Below are 24,969 nucleotides of genomic sequence, written 5' to 3' on the forward strand. Positions count from 1 at the left end.
TAGATGTACTGTTTGCTTGTTTTACCTAAGAATATGCCAATAAATGTTTTTAACAAAAGGACATAGAATCTGTTCTTTTGTAAGACAGTTTCATTTCCCATGCAAATTTCTGCTGTAAGACCTGTAAGTATTACCAGTTTTACCACTAAATGTTTAGATTAAATGGCCAGTGCTATACTTGCTGTTACTTTTGTAGATGTTTTATTAGATACAAGTATGTTTTTGGTCTTGGAACAATTTTGTAATGTTCATGTGCTTCATATAGCTTCTTGTCCTCTAGATATTACTTTATTAATATCTGTAAGGCCCACCACATGGCTACAGTGGTCTTTGGTCTTAGAATTGTTGACACTTATTTCCCTTTTTGAGTGACTATAACAAATTTACTTGGTGCATAAATATTACACACAAAAACCATACAAGCTTAAATAGACACAGTTATTTGACGTTACAACAGGGAAACAAATATTAAATAAAATCTGAGGTTTTAATAATCTGCAACTAGGTTAGTGAGACTCCATGTAAGAGGTACCCGTGTGTGTATGTGGATGAACCTCCAGTGTGAGAAAACACTGTGTGTAGTGATGGTGATTAGTGTGTCACTCTGCAGCATCCTGTAGAAGTTTCTTGACCAGGCGCTCCAAGGAGAACAGGTGATCATCTGAATCTTCAGGCATCAGCTCTCTGAGAGCGTCAGCCAGCTCGAATAAGTACTCTGTGTTTTTTCCACTGGGTCCAACCGACCTGAGGATCTGCTGTGCGATCAGTTCCAGAGGCGCTGGTCCGAGGTAGTTTGGATTGTCGCAGGATCCGACATAGAGCAGTGTGTTCAGAATGGGCTTGTGTTCTTCTCCTTTAGGATGAAATGTAACTGTCATCACTCTGTATCCACCTTTCTCTCTGTAGTCCAGGTACTCCTTCACTTCCTTCTCCCTGCCTGATGGAAGTTTGTAAGCAACACCCCAAACGCAGCCCTGTACAGCAACAATGACAAGATTATACATTGTCTTTGTCTTTGAACTCCCCAATTTTCCTCAGGCCATTTTATGGCCAAAGGTTTGTAGACATCTGACTATCACACCCATATGTGGTCCTTTTCCAAACTGTTAGTTGGAACACACAACTGTCTAAAATGTCTTTGTATACTGAAGCATTAAGTTTTCCCTTCACTTGAACTAAGGGGCCCAAACCTGTTCCAGCATGACAATGCCTCTGTGCACAAAGCAAAGGCAAAGAAGACATGGCTTACCAATATCGGATTGGAAAAATTCTAGTGGCCTGAACAGAGCCCTGATCTCAACCCCACTGAACACCTTTGTGATGAACCTGAACGCTGACTGCACCCCAGGCCTCATCGCCTGACATCAGTCCCTGAGCTCACTAATGCTCTTGTGGCTGAATGAGCAAATCCACACAGCCACCCTCCAAAATCTAGAGGAAAGCCTTCCCAGAAGAGCGGAGGTTATTATAAGGGCAAAGGGGACTAAATCCGGAACTGGATGTTCAAAAAGCACCTATGGGTTTAATGTTCAAGGTGAACACATACTTTTGCCCATATAGTGTATTTACCTCGGGGTCTTCAATTAACGTCACCACACGTCCAGGCTGGAAATAAACAACAACGGAAAAACATTTTACAAAGTAAACAACGTGTAGTAAGAAAAAAGTGCTTATCATTCCACGACAGTGCGACTATTCTGGCTAGTCATTGTTTATTTAAATGACAGTGAACTTGAAGGATAAGGTGTTTGGTACCTTTCCGGGAACTCCGCGGTGATCTGTGCTTCCCTGCCAGAACCGGCGACTGAAACCTTTAATGAAACCGACGCGCTTCTCCTCGAACGGAAAGTCCACTTTCCAAATGAGCGACCCGTAGCCGAAAACCCACATGTCTGTGAAAGCAGCCCACTTCCCCCAGCTCAGTACTTCCGTCTAAACCGTGAAAATGTCCTGAGATTATGATCAATTCATTATTTCCAATTAAGAGGAGTCTATCAGACACTAATTCTGCCTGTGCAGAGAGCAAATCACTGACAGCTCTGTACCGACTGTCAACCGCTGTGCAATGCGGAAGTGACGTCTTCAGGAAGCGTCACCAGTACGGTGGAATGTTTTTTTTTTTTTTTTTTTTTCAAAGTAAGCGAGCATTATTTAAAAAAAAATAATAAAATAAAATTAATAACGGTTTAAATAATAACTGTATATATATTTATTAAATACCACAATAAAAAAAAAACACTAACAGCGAATGTCACGTTAAAAGTCGAAGTAGAAGTTTCACAAGAGGGCGCTATTAATTTAACACAAACGTGTTTTGAGGTAAGTCTGAGGAAGTCTAACACACACCACATCTACTGCAGTGTTCAAATCAGCCCGCCATACCCTCCCGAGCAGCGATGTTCATGAGTGAAACACAAAGCACACAAAATACCCGTCATATAGAACATGTCGAGTACCCCGAGTACCCTGAGTACACCTAATACTCTGAGTACCCCGAGTACACCTAATACTCTGAGTACCCTGAGTACCCCGAGTACACCTAGTACCCTGAGGTCCCTGAGCACCCTGAGTACACCTAGTACCCTGAGTACCTTTACCTGCCTATTAGTTCATTTTTTTCTATGTCTAAATGGTGACTTTTTTATATTCTGTATTATGTGGCCTGTCAGCCCTTAAAATAATTACAATGCTGTATCTATACTGTGATTCTCAACGTTTGGAAACAGTCAGGGGACATTTTAGCAACTTTTTTTTTTTTTAATTATTGTATATTTTATTTAGCTTTTACTAGTATCGGAGTTAATGTATTTATTACTTAGTTCTTATAATTACTGGCCAGTTGGACTGTTCAATCCAAAATCTCAATAACCAGATTATTATTGTACATATTTAAATAATGACCTTAAATGTTTGAAAAACTGAATGTATAAATACATAAAATAAAGCAGTAGTGAGTGAGGTGCGATATTTATTACGCACACTTACAGTAGACCCTGACTGCAGAATATTTGAGACATCCTGTTTTTCTAGCCAAGTTATAACTTACTATAGCAACATTTGTTTGAATTGTATTGTCAGAAGGCAACGTTGTTACTTACAAGCCACGTGCGATGGAGGATTTTTATTTATTTATTTTGTTTCTTTGCTTTACGCATTTCGGTAGTTGTTGATTTCTTTACTAAAACTTAAATAAAATAAAATCAATTATTTGGGCTTCTGCACGTGAGCAAAGCACAGGCATTGTGATAGAAACACCGCTCCTGTTCTAGCTCTTAAACCTGGCATTATTTTACTGTCTGCCCCTAACTTTGTAATGCAAACGATTACTGTAATGTACAGTAATCAACAAGCTACATTTACATTTATTCATTTTGCAGATGCTTTTATTCAAAGCGACTGACATTTGAACTGAGTGGATGGGATTTAGAAATATGTGTTTCAAAATTGTCAGTATATGCTGCCCTACCTAAATATCAACAACTCCTAAAAGAAGGAAACAAGCCATGAAATGACAGACCTTTGATGTGGGGGAAATTGTAAAAAAATTTACTTAGCAGATGTAATGGTAGTGTCAAATTACAAATGATAGTGTTCTTGTACATGATCAGTTAACTACAAAAATATACTCTAAATGCCAAAGAAAATGCTAAAAGCATTTTAAAGAGACAGTACCAAAATATTTCCTTAGATCAGAAAATACAGTCTGCCATTAAAACAGGTACAGATTTTCATACAATTATATATTAAACATTTAACTACAATATTTTAAAATTACATTCCTAAATTACATAATGCATAACTGTCATTTTTTAAAACTGACATTTTAAAAAAAGATTAGAAACCAAGCCCCTTAGAAAGACATATCCCCCAGAAATGACAGCATGTGTGCTACACAGTAGTGAAAAAGTACCTAGAACATAACTATATACTTCTCTTTTTTTGCCTGGACGGAGGGAAAAAGGCATTACTACTTCGTTTAGAGTACTCTATGAACATAGCTGATATACATGTGGTTTGTCAGCACTTTAGTACAAATCCTAAGACTCCGAGTTATGTCCAGTAACTATTGGCATGTTTTCCCTTGCGTGACACACAGCATTCCTTTAGATTTCAAAGTCTTCAAACACATATACAAAAATAATCACATAAAAATGAAACAAAATAAAAAAACAAAAAAAACATAAAAAATGAGACAAAAAAAATGCCCCTGCCACCATGCCTTTGCTCCTTGGCTATTGGATGATGCAGCTGCAGCTCACAGGAAGGCAAGGGGCATGTTAAAAGATGGAGCCTGGGGGCAGGCCTGTGGTTGTTATGGATACAGTGGTTGGTCTTGGCAGGCACAAGCGGTTCCCTCTCACTCAAAACCCCTTAACCGGAGCAGGTTTTCTCTCCAGGGCTTCACGTGGTTCAGTAGTGATGCTAGCAGTAGTGTTCAGGTCTTTAGCAAGGCCAGAGTGGACATTACAGGCACAGGGATTCCAAAGCATGATCTGTAATCATGGAGAAACAAAAAAGTGACAAATCAGTAAGAAAAATTGTTTTAAATCATTCTGTTTAAAAACAAGCAGAAGCTTACCTCTTTTTCACAGCATCTTGCCTGGTGTTGGCTTGGTCTTTACACTGTTTTCCAAAAACACCCTGTAAGTAAAAATAATATTAATGATGAATAGCCCTGTGAAACTGAGACTGACTCATACGCTGACTAATATACTCACATCTGATCATCTTCTAGAGACTTCTGGATCTCTTGAAGTACATCTGTGGGGGACAGAAGTTACAGATGACCACATAACACTTCAAATGTCCAGCTTAGCCATCACTAAGCTGAAGCAGTGCAAACACTGAGCACTGTAACATACAATGTAACAGAATTACATTTTATTTAACCATTAAATGCAGCTTCACCAACTGAATAAACGAACGGAATATGCTGTACATGTATAACAGTATTGTTACTGTGCAGACATACAAGTTTGTTATGGATCATGCACACACAAATTATCATGATTTTGCAGACACAGGGTTGAGGATGTCACTTATGCATATTATTGCACATCAAACTTTAAAAACAAACAGCAAGCAACATGAAACCATCTGAAAAATTTCCTAATGCTGATCTGCCCTACAGATTTAATCCTGGGCATTGGATTTAATCCAATCTTTCCATGGCCAACTTTGCCAGTTGCTAGGAATTACTATGGCCACTGGTTAGTGATGTACTCACTCTCATCGTTCAGCAAAGCATGCTCCATTACTTGTCTAGCAGAATTCTCTGGAATATACAAGCATTTGGGTCAGTTCAGCAAAAGCATGCCAGTATTTGAGAAAACACTTAAGCAAAGATGTTTTTTAGGAGGGAGGGGTTATGATCAGGTTTTTCCTTGAAAACATGCATCTTGGAGGAAAATGTCACTTCTTCTGCTTGCGCTGTTCCACTACGGCTAACACTACTGGAGTGAAGGATTTTTTTTTCCTGTGACAAATTTTTGCCAAAACTGAAATCCCAGTCTTGCAATTTCCCTTCCATAAAGTCATCAAACCTTAGCATACAAGACAGAGTCAACTTATTAGCTGCTTTAAAATTATTACAAAGGACATATATTTTGCAAGCTGAAGACAACTTTGGTAAATTATTCCCAGAAAAAAAATATCATGTTCACTCCAGCTGTGTCTAAATTTATAGCCAAACAATTACAACTTCACAAAATCACAGTGTTTGTTAAAATAGCGCACTTAGAAAATAATGATGCATGAACATCTGAAACAAATGTAAGTCAGGTGGTCAATGAGGCACTGACTACATGCATGTTTAGTATCTGATGCAATGCTTTTTGGAATAAACATTCAATCTGCTTAGATCCTGGAAATCTTACCATACTTTTCACTGTTCCTGCTATAGTTCCTGAAAAGCAAAGACATTCACACAGTCAAAAAATAATTTTTGACAACAGAAACAACTGGCATCCTTTAAAATAACATCTTATGAGGAGATGCAGCTTTTGCTCTCATTAGTTGAGCCAACATTAAATAATTGTACCTGTGTTCTGTGGATGCTCCATCAGGCTGGTCTCTGTGAGATTGACTTGGGTGTGATGTGGGTCTTGTTTGGGAAGGAGCCTCCACCAAACACCGTGGCTCCACCACCCAACGTGCAGAGAGGGAGAAACGCTCAAACTCGGATGGAGAGATCAAGTAGAGTCCTAAAAAACAACATAGTAACGTTTGTTTTGCATTGTACAGAGCAAGTAACTAATTTGTTAGTTTGGTTGTGCGTTACCACGTGTGCCCAAAACCTACCCTGACCATACTTGGTGAAGACACAGGATGCGATCCCGCTGACATCCTCTTTTCGGATGCAGGGGTAGTGCACTTGCATTTTGATTGATGGCAGAGAGATGACATGTAGCTCGCCCTGATTGGTCAACACAACCAAGCTGCTCTCACTGTAGTCCTCCACACGACTGCTGCCAAACCAGGCCACACCCACACGACGCACCCGCGAACCATCAACTGCTGTCAGCTTAAGCTTCGCCTTACTGCTCACTTTAGGCAATGTGAATAGCTATAGACAAACAAAGACAGGTGATAAATTCTGTACATTCTATTCTACAATTAGAAAAACAACAGACTGTTAAAAGCATTATAATGCCAAATAAGAAGAAACCACAATAAAAGCTTCTGCCAGAAACTGTAGTCTTCAGTGGATTATCGAAGTCACCTACTGTTAGAGCAATTTTTGCAGATTTAAAAATTACACAGTAATTTAAACAACATAGTTTCACTCGAGATGCTAGGTAACAGAACTCATTTACTACCTAATATTTTAAAATACTTTATATAAAAAATACATAAATAAATAAATAAATAAACACAGAGACAAAAGATTTTCAAAACAGAAGTATCTGAGTACACTAAAAGCATATACGTTATCTGCTCTCCTCACAAAGCAAAGATTTTTAATAGCAAAAAATGTGCATCAACAATCATTTTACTGTGAGCAAATATGATCAGGCTCTTTCTGACCTTTAACTGTTCCTCTGAGATGACGAGCAGTTGGTGGGACCCCTGCATGTCAGGGCTACGGGAAAGATCATGTGCAACTTCCAGTGGCTCAGGCAACGGGGTTCCCCTTCCATCCATAACCACCAGGCCTACAACTGGAGCACGATGCATCAGCTGGATCTCTTTAGCTGAAAAAGGAGTTGAGCGACAAACATTGGGAAAGGGGAATCCATCATTCCTAAATATTCCTCTTTAGAGTGCTAAAAAGTGAGAAAGTGTACAATATCAGATTGTGCATTTGTGTATGCGCAAGTGATGGGTTTTACCTGCATGAGCAGTCACTTGGTCATCCATTCTCCGTTCTACAGGAGGAAGGCGGAGCATGTAGGCAAAGACAGCACCACCATTGGTTCCTGCCCACAGGGAGGGTGTGCTGTGAGAGCCTGTGAAAGAGATCACCATTACTGAATATGGGAAAAGCTCAATAGTGTAATTCAATCCATACTGTAATTAATAGAAAAGGAAGAAAAAAAGAAAAGGAAGAATTTTATCTTCATCGTTATCCCACTTACTGTCACTGAGGAATGTGTCAGCAAAACAGAGAGTTCTAACAAGGCCTGTGAAAGAGTCGTCAGCAGAGCGAGCTTCTATCTTCCTCTGGACTGGGGCCAGCTCCATTTCATGCAGAGCTTCTGCCTCCAGCCGTGCATTTAGTTCCTGTAACTGATTTGTATGTGCAGCAAACAGGAATTATGAAATTAGTGAGACTGTTTACCAAAATATACCATGTAATATTAAACAGTGCAGGCATAAATGTGACCAACAGTGTAACTATAAATCAACTAATGTTTGTGGTGCTGAAACAACTGAAAGAGACAAAAGGCAGAGAAAGCTACCTTCGCTGCGTTGTTAGTGTGGTGTTTGTGCATGGAGACTCGACTCCGGCGAATTCGACGGAAGGACTGGCGCAGAGACTTCTTAATAGACTTCACTCTAGACAATGGTCCCTCCAGGGCTACCTGGTCACTGGGGTTAAGAGTGCACCTACAGGAGGAGATGGACAAAATATGGCTGTGTAAAGTCATTCTAAAATAAGAATGAGAAGTACTAATATGCACTATACATATTGTCATAGTTTTATTAAAAAAGTTCATCAGACTGAATTACAACAGTCCTGCTGTTAGAAGTAAAACACTAGGATAATGAATGTCATGAATCAATATCATAATCTCATAATGACTGAATCCAGGTCTGAGCCCTTCATACTCCCAACAAGCAATGCCAGGCCAAGATGACTAAGCAAAACAACAACATGGAGTTTATTTCCAAGGCAAGTAGCTACAAAGCAATAAGCAACATTTACACATAATAATTATACACTAGGTTTCCCAGAACCCATCACAATATCATCATATCATGACTAATTCAACAATGCTAAAGCTGTGAACTTATATAAATATCTTACTTGACCAGGATATTATTCTTCTGTTGGTAGTCATAGACACCAAAGCCATGGCTAGTCCCAAAGGCCACCAGCTTCCACTCTGAATGCAGAGCGATTGCTGTGACCACAGCAGGTGGCTGACACTGCACCAGGGCAAAGGGCTGGAAGCCTGGGGGGAAGGTGACTGGCTCATCTCGGAGATCCAGACGTGCCTGACCCTTCCAGCGGAAACCTTCCTGCCCCTGCAGCAGGTCCACTACTGTGGCCTCTACTGTCTGTTCAGCTGCCTCATCATTCATCTCCAGCACGAGAATCTAATACAAAGTCAGTTACAAAAGTTACATATCATTACAAATCCTCTGGACTGTTTAGCAGTCTAAATTAATGTACTGATCATGAGTACCAAAGAGTTCAGTTCCCATATCACAGGGCATAGTACGTTGTTCTGTGTGGTAATTACAGCAACTCATGTTATGAGTAACTTGTCTGTACACACAATGGCTTCTACTGTTTGTCTATGTTCTTTATAAAATGAAATAGAATTGAAAAATGATAAGTATATAAGTAGTTATGGCCATATAACTAGTTATGACTATATAATAGTCACAAATTATATTACCTGTCCTGCAGTTCCTGCCACAGTCAGGTAACCGCTATATTTACACAGATGAATCTTCTGAATGCCAAGTCGAGGGTCATCACTATACGGGTCAAAGCAGCCCACCTAAAATGAATGCAATACACAGGTGTGAGTTCTTATGTGAACAATATATTGAAAAACCAACTGTACTACATGGTCACACAGAAGTCACATAATTTTAGATATCAAATTAATTCATTTGAAAAGAAAGTCATTTGACTGCAACCTTGCGGAACGGCGGCCACTCGCCCTCAGTGCCCTGGTTCATATTGTCATTGGGGTCAGCATCGGTGAGGAAAACTGCAGCTGTGCTCAGTTTGTATATGGGGTAGAGACAGACACCTGAGGCATCCCAGAAACGCACTGTTCCATCCTCATGCCTACACAGAGGAACAGAGGACTCCAGATTCCAATATACTTAACACCTTGCATATTTCACAGGTTGGTCAGTTCCTCATACTAGAGATACCGCACACCGTTGAGCAAATTTGTAGTAAGTTTCTGGGTTTTTATCCGTTTACCTGAATGTCATTCCTGCTTCAACATTATTAAGGCGAGTGTGTTAAGATTAGGGCATGCAGTTTAAATGGACCTACGCTGGCAGTTTTCTGATGCACTCGTTAGCAACAGTAGTGTCATATCAAGTAAGAAAATTCAGCAACCAAATATTTCTTTTTTTGGGTAAATTGTGTAAATCAGAGGTTCTCAAATGTTTTTAATCTAAGGCCCAATTTGAGCTTTTTTTGGCCAATGACAGACTCTTTAAATGTATTTTCTGTCTGGGGACAGTAATATGTCATAAAACAGATTTCAAAACGTCGTCATTTTAATCTTTAAAATCTTTAAAGAGCTTTAAAAAAAATCTTACAAAGGCAAACTTGAATGCAGGAAAAACAAAAAAGTCAAAACTGGATGGGATTTCCTAGGCCTATGCTGAAACAACGTGTTCATGTGAGAATATGTAATATGTAATATATCTATAGCACAGCACAATGCAGAAAGGACATAAATGTGAACTGGTGGTCACTCACCCGGTCAGCAAAAGGTCTCTTTGTGGGGGGTCTGGAGCAAGGTTTTGTCCTCCGTTTATTGGCCATGGCTACAAAGAAAGCAAACAAAGTGATCATCTGTCAGAGGAAGAAAGTGCCAATGAAAAGTAAGACTTATAAATTTGAAATTGTGTTAATCACCTCAATAAGTAAATAATAAATACACCATTTGATATATTTTGCCAACGCTTAAGCCAACAGATGTTTATATACAAGTGAACCATACGTATCTTTATATTGTGGGTGTTGTAAGCACTGTATGTGCCTCTGGACACAATTTTTGACTCCCTCTTCAATTTATAAGTAAATACATCCACATATAATTTCTGCACTATATATAGTATGTAGTTTGTGCAGGAATCAAAGTGTTCTAGCAGCTAAATATAAGAGCGAATGTCTTGTATACCAAATACCTTTTTTGAATAGCTTGTGTTTTGCAGTTTGCCAGCAGCGTGCACCCTCTCCCACAGTTTAAGTGGGATTGAAGAGACGTGGTGAGAGCAGGTGATTGCGGAGCAATGCAGAGGCACTAGGTATGGGGTCTGGAACACAGGCCAGCCCTCAGTCTGCAGATCCACCACCACCAGCTCCTCCTCCACCAACACTACCAGAGCAACTGGGTCCCCTGCAGAACACAGACAGACACACACACACACACACACACACACACACACACACACACACACACACACACACATTATAGACACCACTACAACTCTTGATGTCAATATGTTTAAATAGATTAGGGAGTAGCAGCATTAGTTCATGCAATGTGTGCTAAGTGTTTAGCAATTAGAACGTCCAGTAATGCAATTACTGAAAAGAGTCCCTGCCTTTTTGGCGCTCTCTTTCTCTTATGACAAAGAAGTCGATGATGCGGGAGGTGAAGTCCAGAGCTACATGAGTCTTGCTGTGGATGACAGAGATGCAGTGGCGATCTCCATAGCTGGCCCTTGGCATGCCACCACTAAAGATGAGGAACGGGGGCCTGGGAGAAGACAAAAAAAAAAAGACTAACCCTATCAAAATAAACCACAAACAACAGAGCCAGAGCCAACCTTCATCAGTATTGCTGGCACATTTATTGCTGCTACACTACACAATAATTTTTTCAACAACTGTTGCACTAGTTTTCCTACACAACACTGTTCTGTTGTCGAGTTAATATGTACTGTCCTGTGTATTTATTGTCCTGCACTCATCTCATACTGTTGTGTAGTCTTGTGTACTGTACCAGTACTGCACCATGGTCCTGGACAAACTTTTCGTATAAAAGGTACACAGAGGAATGCCAATAAAACCCACCTGATCTGACTTGTTATTAACTTTGGACATGGACGTGTTATTAACTTTTCCTATGTGAAATGTATTAGAATAATTTAAATGAAAATTGAGTAAATAACAGTTAGGCTAAAAAATAAAAAATTGATGCATTTGGAATGACTTCATAACTGATTTCAAGAGGGAAATATAAACCACTGCACAGAGGTTAAAAATTAACCAGCAATGGTGAGTCACACTGGAACATTCTGGTTAATGACACTGAAAGCAAACACACCTGTCCCAGGTTCACAAGGATCTCACCCCACATATATACACACACTCACACACACAAACAAACGAACACATACTGACCCTTGTCTTGTTGATAGCTGTAAAATTTTGGAAATCGCCTTGCATGGGAAAGATCCTGAACACAGTAACAACAATAACTCAGTACACATTGAAGAAAGCAATATAAGTAATAAAATTCTTAAGACAACCAATAGAATGCCTTATACCACAGCCTGGCTGAATGCTCAAATCTGATTGGTCAGAAGGTGTGCATTATTTTTCTTTAACACCACAGCTAGTTCCGGCTGTAACATGAACGTTAATATTAAAGTGCACGTTCTATATGTTATTGTTTCTATAGTAACAGCTCATACACAGGGACTTGTACAGCAGATGCTCCAGATAGTCTAAGAGTAATAATAAACAGATTTAAAATACGCTGTTGTTTAACTAAGTCATTCTTATAATGGTGTGGTGATGTGGTGAAGTTTTTTATTAGAAAACATTTATTTATCATTTATGGAAGGAGTCTCAGTTGTAAGCACTCTCAGTCTCTGCTTTCCGTTTTCTCAATAAAATGAAAGGCTGAGCTTTAAGAGTGTGTTTGTGCGAGGGAGAGAGAGAGAGGCTGGTGAAGAACTACTGTTTATCGCTGCTGTAACATAAGTGATAACAGGAACTAACTTGTCTCTCAGGTGTTCCACAACATTAAAACTAACTATAAACCTTTAAAAAGTGTGATGTGTCATTCAATAATAAATTAAACATTGTAACCACTGGCAAATAGCTGTGAAATAACACACACCAGACTGTGCTGTTACACGAAAATAATGCACATGTGTTTTTCCTTACATAGTGACATGTCACATGTCTTCATATAGCAAAGAACTTAAACCAAAAGGTGAATAAGAATTAACTGGAGGAAATCCACCAAAATTTCCTTCTCTGGCTAATTACTTGAGGACATTTTACCATATGGTGTCTCCTGTTTCTCTGGTTCAGTCTGTGGGTCCTCTCCAGTCACAGTCCAGTGGCAATAACTGCCATCACTATGGGAACTAAGAATGATTCCTCCATCCTCCATCCACCACACACTCTCTAGCTGCTGTAGAGAGAACAATAAAGAAAGAAGCATTGTGAGGAAGTTCTAAAAGGAACCACATTAGTAATGGGTAGTTAATTATACACTGTTCCTCTAGGTGTATTTAATCAAACTGTCAAACAAACGTACTCAATGATATAGCATCTTCACATCAAAACAGAACAAAGACTCAATGGAAGTGTAGAAACAGTGTGTTTTATTAGAAGTAATAAAATGAGTGGTCAAGGAAATCAGCATAAACTATATTTCTGTCTGGAACACTAAATAGTCTACAGAAAACACTCAGAAAGAATCTAGACGTAAAAAAACATATATATTTTAAGGGCAATTGTATATCAAAAACCCCAGGCTCTGATACCAACATAAAGAAATACCTGTGTGCCCAAGAAGTGCTGAATGGCACATCGACGATCCAGGTCCCACAGAACCATCAGGCCTCGGCTGTAGCCTATCAGCACCTGCCGTGGGTTGAGAGGATTCTCCTGCAGAGCCTCCACACACTCCAGGTTTCTCCGGCCCACATATTCCTCTGGAACTCTGAAACAAGCATCAACAGATATAGTGAATGCTGGAAACAGCACAAAGAACAAACCATGTCTTCTGTGTAAGGCATGCAAACTATCTGAAAAATCTCAGTCATGTATCCCCCCAAACTCAAATCACAGCACAAACCTGGAGACAGTGTGAAATTTAAGAAGATTTAATTCAAGAAAATAGAATGGTTAGCTTTAGTCAAGGGCCTTACCAAGCTCAAGGTCAGCAAACAAAATCAGTCAAGAGGACAGAACATATTACAACAAAGAACAGAACAAAATTCATGACAGATACCAGGATAATGAAAACAAACAAGCAAAGTGACGTACAGCAGAATTCCCCAAGCTGCGATGATGTTAACAATGTGAACACTTTAAGATAGATAGATAGATAGATAGATACTTTATTGTCATTGCACATGGTACAACGAAATTGAGTGTTCCTCCTAATGGTGCATAAGAATAAAACAAAAAGGCATAAGGGATAACATAAATATAAAAGGATATAAATATTAACATAAAGATAGTTGCAATAGTAAAGCAGCTGAGATACTGCACTTAACATATTGCACATTTGAACAGTGTGATCCAGTAAGATTTATATATTTTAAATATAACAATAGAAATTAAAATAAAACTAAGGTATTGCACATTCGTTTGTTGAATTGCTATTTTGTCTTACGTACAAATCTTTGCAGTTGGGGATAAATAAATATGAAGTAAGAGTCTTAAAAAAAAAAAAAAAGCCTGCAATCTGTGCAACACCACAGGAAGCACTGCCAAATACCCAGTAGCAAACCAGGAGGATGCCAAAAAACCAGCCATCCAATCATCAATACCACACTGGCCGGAACCCAACCATGCCCAAAGGTTGTGAAGGGGTGGGGCCTACGGCAGGCAAGCAAAGTACAGCAACTGTGATTCCAGCATTATCGCTAGCAAATACAAACAAATTGCAGCGACATTATCAAGGTCAGAGTGTCTGACTCCAGTCCTTGTCCAGCATAGTTTAGTCATTTCATTGCTATTATAATCATCAGCTAATTGCCAGGTTTATTAGGCATGTTAGAGCAAGAAAATCACCAAGCTGTCATGAAAGAGGGAAATTAGGATCCATTGAGAAAGGAGTTTCACTTTACCTGCTCTGAACGTCCTCCACGCTGATATTGTTCTCCTCCAGTTCCCGAAAGCCAGGCACTTCCACCACAAACACATGGCCCCCCTCAGTGCCCAGCAGAAGGAGCTCACCTGAAGAGTGGGCCATGACGGCAGTCACCCGCGTCACACTAGGAATGGCACTGCCATATAACCAGCACAGATACCAAAATGAGGTTAATATTGAATCTTTAAGCTTTAAAGTTTCCAACAAATGAGTACTTTCATCTTATGAAGATATAAAACTGGCCATTTTCTCCACAATTGGCACATTACATCATGAGTCATGAATCATGAGTCAAACATTGTATCACATGCACTTGCAAAAAGCATGTTAGTCAATATGTCTGACTAAAAGGAAAATATGTTCACTGAGACCATATAGCTTATATCTTAATGTATCATCACAGCATGTGAGTATCAGCAGTGTCTAGGAGTGTATGAGTTAGTACACGTCATGTAGATATATATGTCTCACAAGTCAGTGTGTTCCTGGATTTAAATTTAAAAAAAAAAAAAAAAAAAAAAAAAAAAACAAACAAACAAAAAAAAAACCCACACCATACATCACATGATCAAGCATTACAGACTGTATTTGTGACCATAATTGACTCACCCAGGCGGACCAGTGAGTGTAAAGCGTCCAATCTCCAGCAGCTCTGACACACCCTTATGGGCTCTAAGTGTCCACATGTGCAGACTATTGTCATCAAGTAATGTCACCAGCTCAACCTTGAAAAATAAAAAGGTGGTATTTGGGTAACTGACAGCTAAATAAATATCCTGCCTGTAAAAAGTTTGGTGTCATCCAGAATTTCAAAATGTTTTCAATGAATAAGCATTCTCTGTCTACTTAAAGACATGCATATACCACAGCACTCTTGAATTCTCTAATTTGACTAGTCCGAAGGCGTTGATGAATTTTTTTTATAACAGCATGGCTCTGACAGTCGTATTGGACGGCTGGCTGTAATTCAAATCAGGTTTAACGTGCTTTTTCTAATAATTGTCATTTCTAAAGTTACAGCTAATTCACAGGGACTAATACAACTGAAACTCCACATTAATCTAAGGCTAATAATAAACATTAAAATGTGTTGTCATTTAAAGAAAATGTATAATAAATTATGTTGAAACTTTCTTTAAGGAAATGTGTATGTAACATTTATGGAAGATGTCTCGAGTGTCAGTATTCGTTGGTTTCACACCACAGGAAAGCCTTCAGGACAGAGGTAACATGACAAGCTGTGTTTTTCTGTCTTATTAACTTCAATAAGCGAAAGAAAGAAAGCCTGGGAAGGCAAAATGACAGTATATAGCTGCTATAATGCTAGTGAGGAAGTATAACATGTCATTCATTAATAAACTAAAAAATAAAATTGCAATTATCAAACTGCTTTACATGTGAAATACTGATCCGCAAAATACACCTAGTTTGTCTTTAATATGTGAGGAATAAAACACTTTAGGGCATGCTGTTATTGGATCACACCACCCTATCGCTGGATATTTTCCTCTAACAACCACCCTATCTTCTTTTATTCCTTACACATTAAAGGCAAACCAAGTGTGTTTTGCGGCTCAATATTTCACATGTAAATATTTATGAAAATAATAAAACTCCCTCAGCAGTGATAACTGTTGCACACACAAACCATCTGTTTTTCCAGACATTCCTGATTGAAGTGTCCACTTCTGAAAGGCAGAGAATGTCTGCCGCAGAAAAATACATGCACAAAAATCAAAAAGTATTATACTATAGTTTGCAGACATACCTCGTGTGGGAGAAAGTGCACCTGTGTAACTGCAGCATTCTCATCATGCAGCCCCATAAACTCAACTCCTGGGGCTCCATAGCTGAGAGACAGTTAAGTGAAACAAATTGTTATGCAAAGTACCACCATGTCAGAAGGATATGGATCTTAAAAAATAATGGAAAGACAAGACATTCAGCAAATTTTTAAACAGGCTGAAGAGAGCTGTCAGCACCAACATTCCTGTTGACAAAATAAAAATTTCAGATTACCAGTTAGGTACCTTGCCGTTTAAAGAATAAAGTAAAACACACACAAAGGATACTAAATTGGGAATAATTACAATTTTGCAAATGTATAAACCTGGCTACAGATCAATAATAGTCAGCCATTACGCAATTCTGTGGGAAGAATATATACACACCCCTTAACAGAACACAGCAATCAAGGGTGTGTCAAGAGATGAGAAAACAGAAATGGCTCACACAAAATTGTAATATAACCTTCTATTAAATGCACTTCTCAGGGTTCCCCAGAAATTGGAAACTTGACACAGCAGAGCACAACAGCCTAACATTTTCTTCTCTGATCTAACCCCAAAACACCTTCCTATTCCCACACAGGGTTAAGGATACAGTTTGATGGCCCCAGATCTGGTGCCAATGGCCAGGAGTCCCAGGCTGGGACTGAAACCCAGTGCGCTTGGTTGGTGGGGAAAGCCATGCTCTACAGTCTACACAGAGAAGAGAGTAAGAGAAAGATGGACATTTTAAAATACTATTCACAGAAACACACAAATCTGGTGTGCCAGTCCGTCACAGTACCACATCTGGTGTGCCAGTCTTAATCACCTTATTGAACTGGTAGAGCTCCTGCTTGAGTTTGTCCCTCTGAGAGTCATGCCCATGTCGCCGGAACCTCTTCATCCTCCCGGGACGAGCAAGGGCCTCACAATGCCCTCTCTCTCTGTTCCTCTCTGCTGCCTACACACACCAGAGAAATCAGACAGAGGAACAACATGAGACAATTAGAAGGAAGTACAATGAGAAATCAAGTGAAGTCACAAATTTTCCGTAACAGGAAAAAAAAAAAAAACTCAGGTGAATACCAAACAAAATAAAGACCTTTAGTAGCACTTGCCAGCAGCAAAGGGGATAAAACTTTTAAAAAAAATTATGCACACAACAAAAGAAAATGAACAAAAATTGATGGTAATAAGAAGGACAGGAATTCCAGAGGAGGGGCCACAGGCTGTTGACTGAAACCCTCCCTCCTCCCTTTCTGTCTCTCACTCTCGGCCCCCACTCCCAATGGACTGCCCAGTCTCACAGAAGAACAGGGGGGTTGGAGGTCATTTCAGTCTCAACTGAAGCACCTATTGTTCTCCTGAGGCATGAAGCACCGCCTCCCGTACAAACAGCAGCTGATGAAAACACCTGTTGCACTGAAACCATTGGAAAAGGAGCCTGTTTCTAAAGAAAGCAGGGAGCAAATCCATCTGCTTTTCCTTTGATACCACCATTCAGAGACCACTCAACAAAATGCTACTTGTACTAGTCGACACAACGTTGACTGTGTATACTGAGGACTATATGTTACTATTTGAAACTGTAGCACACACAAAAAAACGGCCTAGAAACACAACAAAAACATCCACTTTCATAACATACTATTAAAATACATTATTCTAAAATAAGATAAAAATTATAGCCCTGCCTACAATGTCAAAGTTTAACTGAAATTGCATCATGTACTTCCATAAACCAAGCAATGATACTCACAGCACTCCAAACAAAACGGCTAAATGAAACGGTTATTTCCTCCAAGGTGAGCAGAAGTGTCAGATGGTTACACGGTTGGGAAGAAGGAAGGATTATCCCCACCTCTTTTTTTTTTTCCAAGTGACTCAGCTGCTCAGCTCAGCCCAGACACATATTTTTATAGTTATTTGCATTACTATTTGAACACATTTAGTCATCCTCAGGCATATGACTGCTCCTGGCTACTGCACTACATCCTCATTCAGTAGTGGGGACAGATTCAGAGGGGGAGAAGGGCCCTGAAGGAGCCAGCCAGGCAGAAAGGGCCTTCATGAACCTCAACTTAGTAGACAATGACAGAGTGGGAGGTCTTTTCTACTTAAGAATAAGCTAGGCCTCTGAAGCAAATTTTGTAAAAGCATGGAGTAAAAGACCTGAAGCAGAGGCTGGATAACAAAAAAAAAAAAAAAAAAAGAAAGAAAAAACCTGTGATGAAAGAGCATATTGATTAAGACTAACCATGTTACAGAGATAAACAATTGTCATTACTTTCATCATAAAAGCACTGGAGCTCCCAAACCTGTACACTTCTATGTATAAATGTGCTTAGCCCTGGAATTAGCCCTATTATTATTACTTGGCATTCACGTAGGAGGAAAGGACTGAGCAAAGCTAAATTAGTGGTAGCAATCTCTCCCATGTAGGGAAAACTAATTAGTCTGTATGTTGGTATAGGAGTAGCAGAATAAACTCAATTTTGTGCCACATATAGAGGTGCAAACATTACTAACAAGAAAAATCAAGCAGGTAGGGAGAAAACCCAGAATTTTTTCCCAGAAAAAAAGCATACAGCATATGTTGGTGAAGAGGATGGTTCCACACTCACAGTATTAATTAGAAAATATACTGGACAAACAAATATTTATCTGCAGTATGCAGAAATGTTTGGATTTGTAAGCAACCAGCTGAGTGAATAAGCTTTCACAGCATAAACAGTGTGTTGGTTCTTTTGTAGAAAACACAGGGGTAGCACGTTTGCTTAACTGTTTTGTCCAGATGTGCACCAAGCAACGGTAAGAAAGTAGACAGACAGGTGTCTGATTGTGTTCGCCAATTTTATAAAAAGTAATAAGTAAAAGTACAAAGTAACCTTTTCATCAACCAAAGAGACCACAGTCTGGCCTTCTTGTTTTCAATCGGATCACAAGAAGCTGGACAATTCACAGGTCAAAGTTCACCTACATAAAGTTGGCATTAAGCGAAAGTAAGAGCTACCAGAAGCAAATGCACACTTTTCATGTCCCGGGTGAATTTTACTTGCATGTGGTCTGACCTCTGGCAAGATAATCTAACAAATCTTTATTTTTAGTTGTAACTGCTCCAAAAAATCACTGGTCAAACATTATTTTAACATTTCAAAACAGCATAAAATATCACGAATGTGAATTAACCTGTGAAATAACTATTACAATGCAATAATAAGGCTTTAACCAGAATGTGGAGCAAGATTGCATAGAGAACATCCTAATGTTGTTACAAGGATTTTTTACCATAAATGCAACAGAAAGCCAGCAGAACCACCCAAGAGACCTTAAATACCCTCAAATATTTTAAACCACTGTTACACGCATCACAGTCATGTGGAGAGAGAAACTGTGTCAAACTAAACCAATCCCAACTTTATTGCTTTGTGCTACAAAGAAGACCCATTCATTTAGCTAAGACCAAAGAAGCCACAACCTAATCACTGCTGCTGATCATTATTATTAGTTGTACTGTTTCTATTACAATCCAGGGCTGCTGATACAGAAAATATCTGATACATCCTTACATTTAGAGCCAAATATAAAATGTGTGACAAAATGACAGGGTTTCTTGAACTGTGAGTGACAAGATGGAATGTTTTGGTGTTCACAGAGATATTAGTTCACAGAGCTTACTAAGCATTGACTGTCCCCTACAACACTGACATCACTGCATTCTTAGCATACTACTGCATTGAAGCACTACAAGGAAAGGAACTGTGAATTACGCACAGTAACAGTGATCTAAAGTAAGGACGATACCAAATCTGTTCTAACATGAAAAGCAGTGTCTTCCCAAACCTCATACTCTAGTTCTGCAAGATCCACACAAAGCTCGAAATTCACACATTTCTCACCTGTAAGTATCGTCAGTGTCTGCTGTCATATTACAAGCTTGATTTATTGATCAATTAGGTTTTTTTTTTTTTTTTGCTCAGATCACCTCTTTCTGCCTTGATGTTGCACATTCAAGTCACCCATATTTCTGTCATCAGCATGAAAAGACCTCTTTCATGAAAGGACTTGCATGTGCATATTTTTAAATTAATAATCTGCATGATCTTCATGCACCATGATCAAAAAAAACAAAACAAAACCAAAAAAACACGTATTTGCAAGGCGATAAAATGAACAATCATGCAGCACAACATAAAAACATTAACTTACAGTTAACCAAAAGCAGAGATAAGGATGATTTCATGTTTAACAGTAAAGCTGTTCATTATTATTCACTCTCCTTTGCCATATGAAACAGGGGGAAGCATTGCAGTCTGGGATATTTGAAATGGAAACCACTTGAAGTGTCCTGCCTGAGAACAAATAACCTTAGATTTTAAATACCTGATCAAATGAATGATTTCCAATTTTCTAACAAGGAACCATTTGCCTTTTGTTGAGTGTCGCTTCAGAACACAAGCAAGCAAGACTAGTGGGCTAGAGGTGTGTGTTTTTCAGGTTTGACCAGTAAGACCATGGACAACAACATCTTCTTGTCTGTTACGGGTACACAAAGCAATGGGGGACTAAACACTGGACAGTTAGATTGATTATAGCACCAGAAGCACACTGAACTAACAAAATTTACACTGCTTAAACAAAGACACAGGGAGGGGATGTGGAACTGTGGAAGCAGGCGACTTCCTCCGTTTCTCACAGGCCAGCATGAGACGCTATTCTTAGTGAAGACTCCCTTCACACTTACAGTGATCTGGTAAGAAGAACATGTTACTCTGGAAGTGCAAATGCCTCGTTTATCCTTTCTTCCTCTCTCTACATCCGCCTCTCAGATAAACAAAAATATGAACAACCACTGGGTGTGGTCAGAGACCTACAGTCCCCAGGCTCATCTCTTTCCTGTCTTTTCTGAGAGACATGAGATCAAATGCATGAGGTATGCATAAACATCATAAACCTAGTATAGAGATATCACATAATCATATTATTTAAAAATGTATATACATGTATATTTTACACAGACCCTTACTAAATACATCTTCCAGGATTGCAAACTTTCTGTGCCTAACAGACCCAACACTGAACATGTACTGACTGTAATTTTAATTCTCTGGTATTGTACATTTAGCAAAACATTTAATTCAACTCTAGCTAAATACATTAAATGTGATATAATGAAAATGAGTACTGAAGCTCTTTCAATCTTACTGTCTTCATTAAGTTAGCCTGGGCTGTCGGGCCGCATTTGTGCTTTGACTGAAGTACAGACAGCATAAGCATAGTGTGAAATGATTTCTGTGCTATTCTGTTTACAAGGTGGCTGCAACACCTTCTACATCTTTCATATGGTCATCACTGAATGATCTTAGCACATACTCATTCTCCTACTTCTCATAGCTTCATTCCAAAGTCAGTGCAATACCTGGTTTTCTTTAATGACGTTGTATTGACGCAGATGATGATCAACTACCAAGACAGTTGTTATAACTGAGCTTTAAGATTAGGCAAAACATGTTTACTACACAAACACACACACACACACACACACACACACACCCGCGCACATACACAGGTGGACACTGCGGGACAGTAGGTAGATTAGGACACCCCTGCAGACAGGACAAATTGAAAAGTAAGGAGCTAAATACGGAGTCAACTGGAATTCAGTCAAAGCTTGAACTGAGCTAAGGAAACACACTCTGTTCACTGTCTAGCTTAGACTAATTGTCTTTATATTACAGTCACTTGCTCTGTGAACTGAGTGCGCGCATACACCGCACACACACCGCACACACACGCACCCACACACACATCCTGCTGGCCTCCGATCAGAATTCAATTCTGCTATATTCTGAGCAACTGCTTATTAGCTGTCTTAGATTTTAAATCATTTTAAATTACTGGTCAAATGAATCTAATGCCTAATAAGCATTGATTATGTCAAATTAAATCCAACCACAATCTTAACAAAGCAAACAAAAAAAGAGATGTTAATATGTTTACAAAAATGTTTCACACCTACATTCAGACATGATGTAACTAGTTTGGGTTCTGGGGGTGAAAAGTTTCGAATGAAGAGCTCTGAAGCTTCTGCTAAATACAACTGAGAGCACATGTTTGACAAAAGTGCCTAAGTGTTTAATAGCTGGGCTCAGTGGAATTGTTTCTACACAGCGCTTTGTAATAAGTTGCAGAGTAACTGGTTTAAAGTAGGCTTGGCATGAAGGACAGACAGATTTTATTACAAACCTATGAACATCCCTTTGTTTACAAAACTGAGTAGGAGATAACAGGAACACAGACCTAAGGTCAGGACTATCTATCCCAGATATACAGTATAGTGTTTAATCACGTGTATACCTCACACTGTACCTGATTGAGTAATAAAATGGTATTTAATCCACTCAGCAGGCCTACACCCTACATGGACGATCAGTGTTGCCTGGTTTGCATAACGAACGAGCCATAAGAAAACTAAGGGCCATCACAGGGCAGAAAGTAACACGAGCAGCTTTAAGGCGGATGTGATCGTCATCTGTGCTGAAACCTGACAGACCGGTGGAACAGAAACACAGCACACTACTCCGCCCCCATCCCCACACACTTCTCACACACTTCTCACACACACAGCCGCCAGAGCTTGTAACCCACACTGCTGGAGATTCACCTGCCGACAAGGACACACCTCGTTTACCCAGAACTGTTGCTCAACACAACACTGTGAAGGCGCCATCAGACTCCTCACAGCGTGTCTTATGATGTCTCCTACATACAAATGAGTGATCTAATCAATTAACACTGCCCCTGCAGTTTGTGACTACTTACTAGTGAGCTAGCTAATGCCAAATAAACCACAAGATGAGCCAAGAGCCTAAAAACTTTCCTAACACACACGTCTGTGTAACTGAAAGGGCAGACTGTTTATAAAACAAACCGACAGTACAGTCCAGAAGCTCAGGTTTTTTAAGCTCAGAATCAGGAGTTGATATTTTCTCGGCTGTTTTCACGGCTAACCATAGTAAGCTAGATAAATCGGCTAAATTAGCTAGCTATACTCAGCTACATAAAGCGTTAAAAAGCGTTATCGAAAGTTAGCTGTAATAGCTAGCGAAGCGGCTAGGAGTCTGAATGGGCTGGATCACCAGGAAACACTGAAGAGGACCATTTCTACTAAATACTAATTCGATGTAAAGCTCTGTTTTATGAAACAATACATTAAGCAGCAGCGCCAACCACCTCGTCCTGTGAGCTACCACCATGCCAGCGGTAGGAGGCACCTGTAGCTCTTGCGCTAAGTTAGCTAACAGCAAGCTAAACTAGGCAACAGTACGGGCCCATCCGAAACTCACCTGATTCCTGTCCCAGCGATGTCCACTGTTTACGGAGGTCGAGCCAGCTTCCCAAGGCTTCTTTTCGTTGGAAAACCACGAACAAAAAAAGGCGTCTCAGAGATGAGTTAACAGTTATCTAACGCTATAACTGTTGATGGTTCCGCTAATGTTAGAACACAATTGTACAAGATTTATCCTGCCTTCACTAAACTACCGCTGCCCCTGCCACAGCCAATGCCAGACAGCTAACTGCCTCCAGCTCTGGCTCCGCCCTGTACATCTACTTCCGGGAAAGTGCAGCGGCCAACCTGCATACTACCATACTAAACAGTATTGCATTAGTGGAACTGATACACCAGCGGCGGCGTACTACTTCGGCCGGTAGTCCAGTAGTATGCTGTTTTTGGGCTTAGGCAGTGTTTGTCCAGCAGGGGGAGATAAAAGGCAAGTAGGGGTAAAAAAAATGTGCTCAACGAATATTAAAACGATGTGACAAATTAAAAGAAAAACATCACAAAACAGGGGTTCTCAAACTTTCTCCAGTTTTGGACCCATTTAACTGTAAAATAAATAACATGGACTTCATCAGCACAGATTTAAGTTGTAAACATAATATGAACAACTATCCAAATATTGAATTATTATTATTATTATTATTATTATTATTATTATTATTATTAAATCCTTTTTTTTTGTTTCGTTTTTTTTTTTTTTTTTTTTTTTGTGCACTTTCTCCAGACAGAACACATTGGGTCCAGTTTATTTTTATTTTTAGGCCTACATACTTAGTTACTGAGGTTTGGATTAAACCCACTCTAGTGTCCAGTAAAACAGGCAAATTACTATAAGGACTCAATAATAAATATAATAACGTACATTTGTGTATACTTGTGTGAGTTGTAATTTTCACCACTGTAACACTATAAAAAATCACAGTCTCCTTGGCTAAGCTTCAGGCCCCTGGGGACCCTGGACCCCACTTTGAGATCCACTGACATAAAGTGTATTAGTAAAGAGTTTGGGTATTTTTTAACAGAACTGGGACAAATGCGGTTCATATTAAAAAATGTTTCATATCTTAAGCCAGTTGTATGGGTTATGACTGGAAAGTTAAATAGTTGAAAATTAGCCCCAAGAACCATTACACTCTGTCCTTTTTTTCCCCCACAAATGCAGATCAGGCAGTTTGTTTGTGTAACAGCATAACCTGCATAATTTGTACTACACCAGCATAATATTCATAATGTTTTGTTTTCTCAGGCCCTGTGGGGCACTGCAATGCCCAGTATTGAGCCAATTAGGCACATTAGCACATAAATTAGCACATAAATTAGCACATAGCACCAAAATTAGCACATACTGTGAATTTTAACATTTTATTGT

The 24,969-nt window shown here is 39.3% G+C and overlaps 2 protein-coding genes across 3 annotated transcripts; both read right to left on the reverse strand.

Annotated features, from left to right (window-relative positions):
* Positions 1-182: 182 nt before the first annotated feature.
* On the reverse strand, positions 183-2,091 carry chac2 (ChaC, cation transport regulator homolog 2 (E. coli)). The gene is made up of 3 exons (XM_026915471.3): positions 1,756-2,091; positions 1,570-1,605; positions 183-974 (listed from the first exon to the last, which is right to left on the reverse strand). The coding sequence occupies exons 1-3, from the start codon at positions 1,888-1,890 to the stop codon at positions 600-602; spliced, it is 546 nt and encodes a 181-aa protein (XP_026771272.1). The 5' UTR covers positions 1,891-2,091; the 3' UTR covers positions 183-599.
* Positions 2,092-3,518: 1,427 nt separating this feature from the next.
* On the reverse strand, positions 3,519-23,855 carry llgl2 (LLGL scribble cell polarity complex component 2). 2 transcript variants are annotated; one of them, XM_026915084.3, is made up of 26 exons: positions 23,605-23,855; positions 17,088-17,219; positions 16,872-16,969; positions 16,258-16,339; positions 15,099-15,214; positions 14,467-14,625; positions 13,169-13,331; positions 12,665-12,797; positions 11,774-11,828; positions 10,972-11,126; positions 10,552-10,763; positions 10,121-10,188; positions 9,316-9,469; positions 9,069-9,173; positions 8,471-8,763; positions 7,902-8,049; positions 7,578-7,728; positions 7,332-7,448; positions 7,027-7,193; positions 6,301-6,565; positions 6,041-6,203; positions 5,877-5,905; positions 5,228-5,275; positions 4,719-4,761; positions 4,580-4,641; positions 3,519-4,493 (listed from the first exon to the last, which is right to left on the reverse strand). In XM_026915084.3, the coding sequence occupies exons 2-25, from the start codon at positions 17,160-17,162 to the stop codon at positions 4,587-4,589; spliced, it is 3,054 nt and encodes a 1,017-aa protein (XP_026770885.1). In that variant the 5' UTR covers positions 17,163-17,219; positions 23,605-23,855; the 3' UTR covers positions 3,519-4,493; positions 4,580-4,586. The 2 variants fall into 2 exon arrangements, with proteins under 2 accessions (XP_026770885.1, XP_026770886.1); XM_026915085.3 differs by lacking the exon at positions 5,228-5,275.
* Positions 23,856-24,969: the final 1,114 nt, after the last annotated feature.

This window comes from Pangasianodon hypophthalmus, chromosome 12, assembly GCF_027358585.1.
Source record: "Pangasianodon hypophthalmus isolate fPanHyp1 chromosome 12, fPanHyp1.pri, whole genome shotgun sequence".
Taxonomy (NCBI): Eukaryota; Metazoa; Chordata; class Actinopteri; order Siluriformes; family Pangasiidae; genus Pangasianodon; species Pangasianodon hypophthalmus.

Excerpts from the sequence above, each read along its gene's own strand:
- llgl2 (XM_026915084.3), bottom strand. The coding sequence starts at position 17,162 with ATGAAGAGGTTCCGGCGACATGGGCATGACTCTCAGAGGGACAAACTC. Across the intron at positions 16,970-17,087 it reads AGCTCTACCAGTTCAATAAG|ACTGTAGAGCATGGCTTTCC; the intron begins GTGATTAAGACT and ends TTCTCTGTGTAG. Across the intron at positions 6,204-6,300 it reads CTTCACCAAGTATGGTCAGG|GACTCTACTTGATCTCTCCA; the intron begins GTAGGTTTTGGG and ends GTTGTTTTTTAG.
- chac2 (XM_026915471.3), bottom strand. The coding sequence starts at position 1,890 with ATGTGGGTTTTCGGCTACGGGTCGCTCATTTGGAAAGTGGACTTTCCG. Across the intron at positions 1,606-1,755 it reads ACCGCGGAGTTCCCGGAAAG|CCTGGACGTGTGGTGACGTT; the intron begins GTACCAAACACC and ends GTTTATTTCCAG. Across the intron at positions 975-1,569 it reads CGTTAATTGAAGACCCCGAG|GGCTGCGTTTGGGGTGTTGC; the intron begins GTAAATACACTA and ends GTTGCTGTACAG.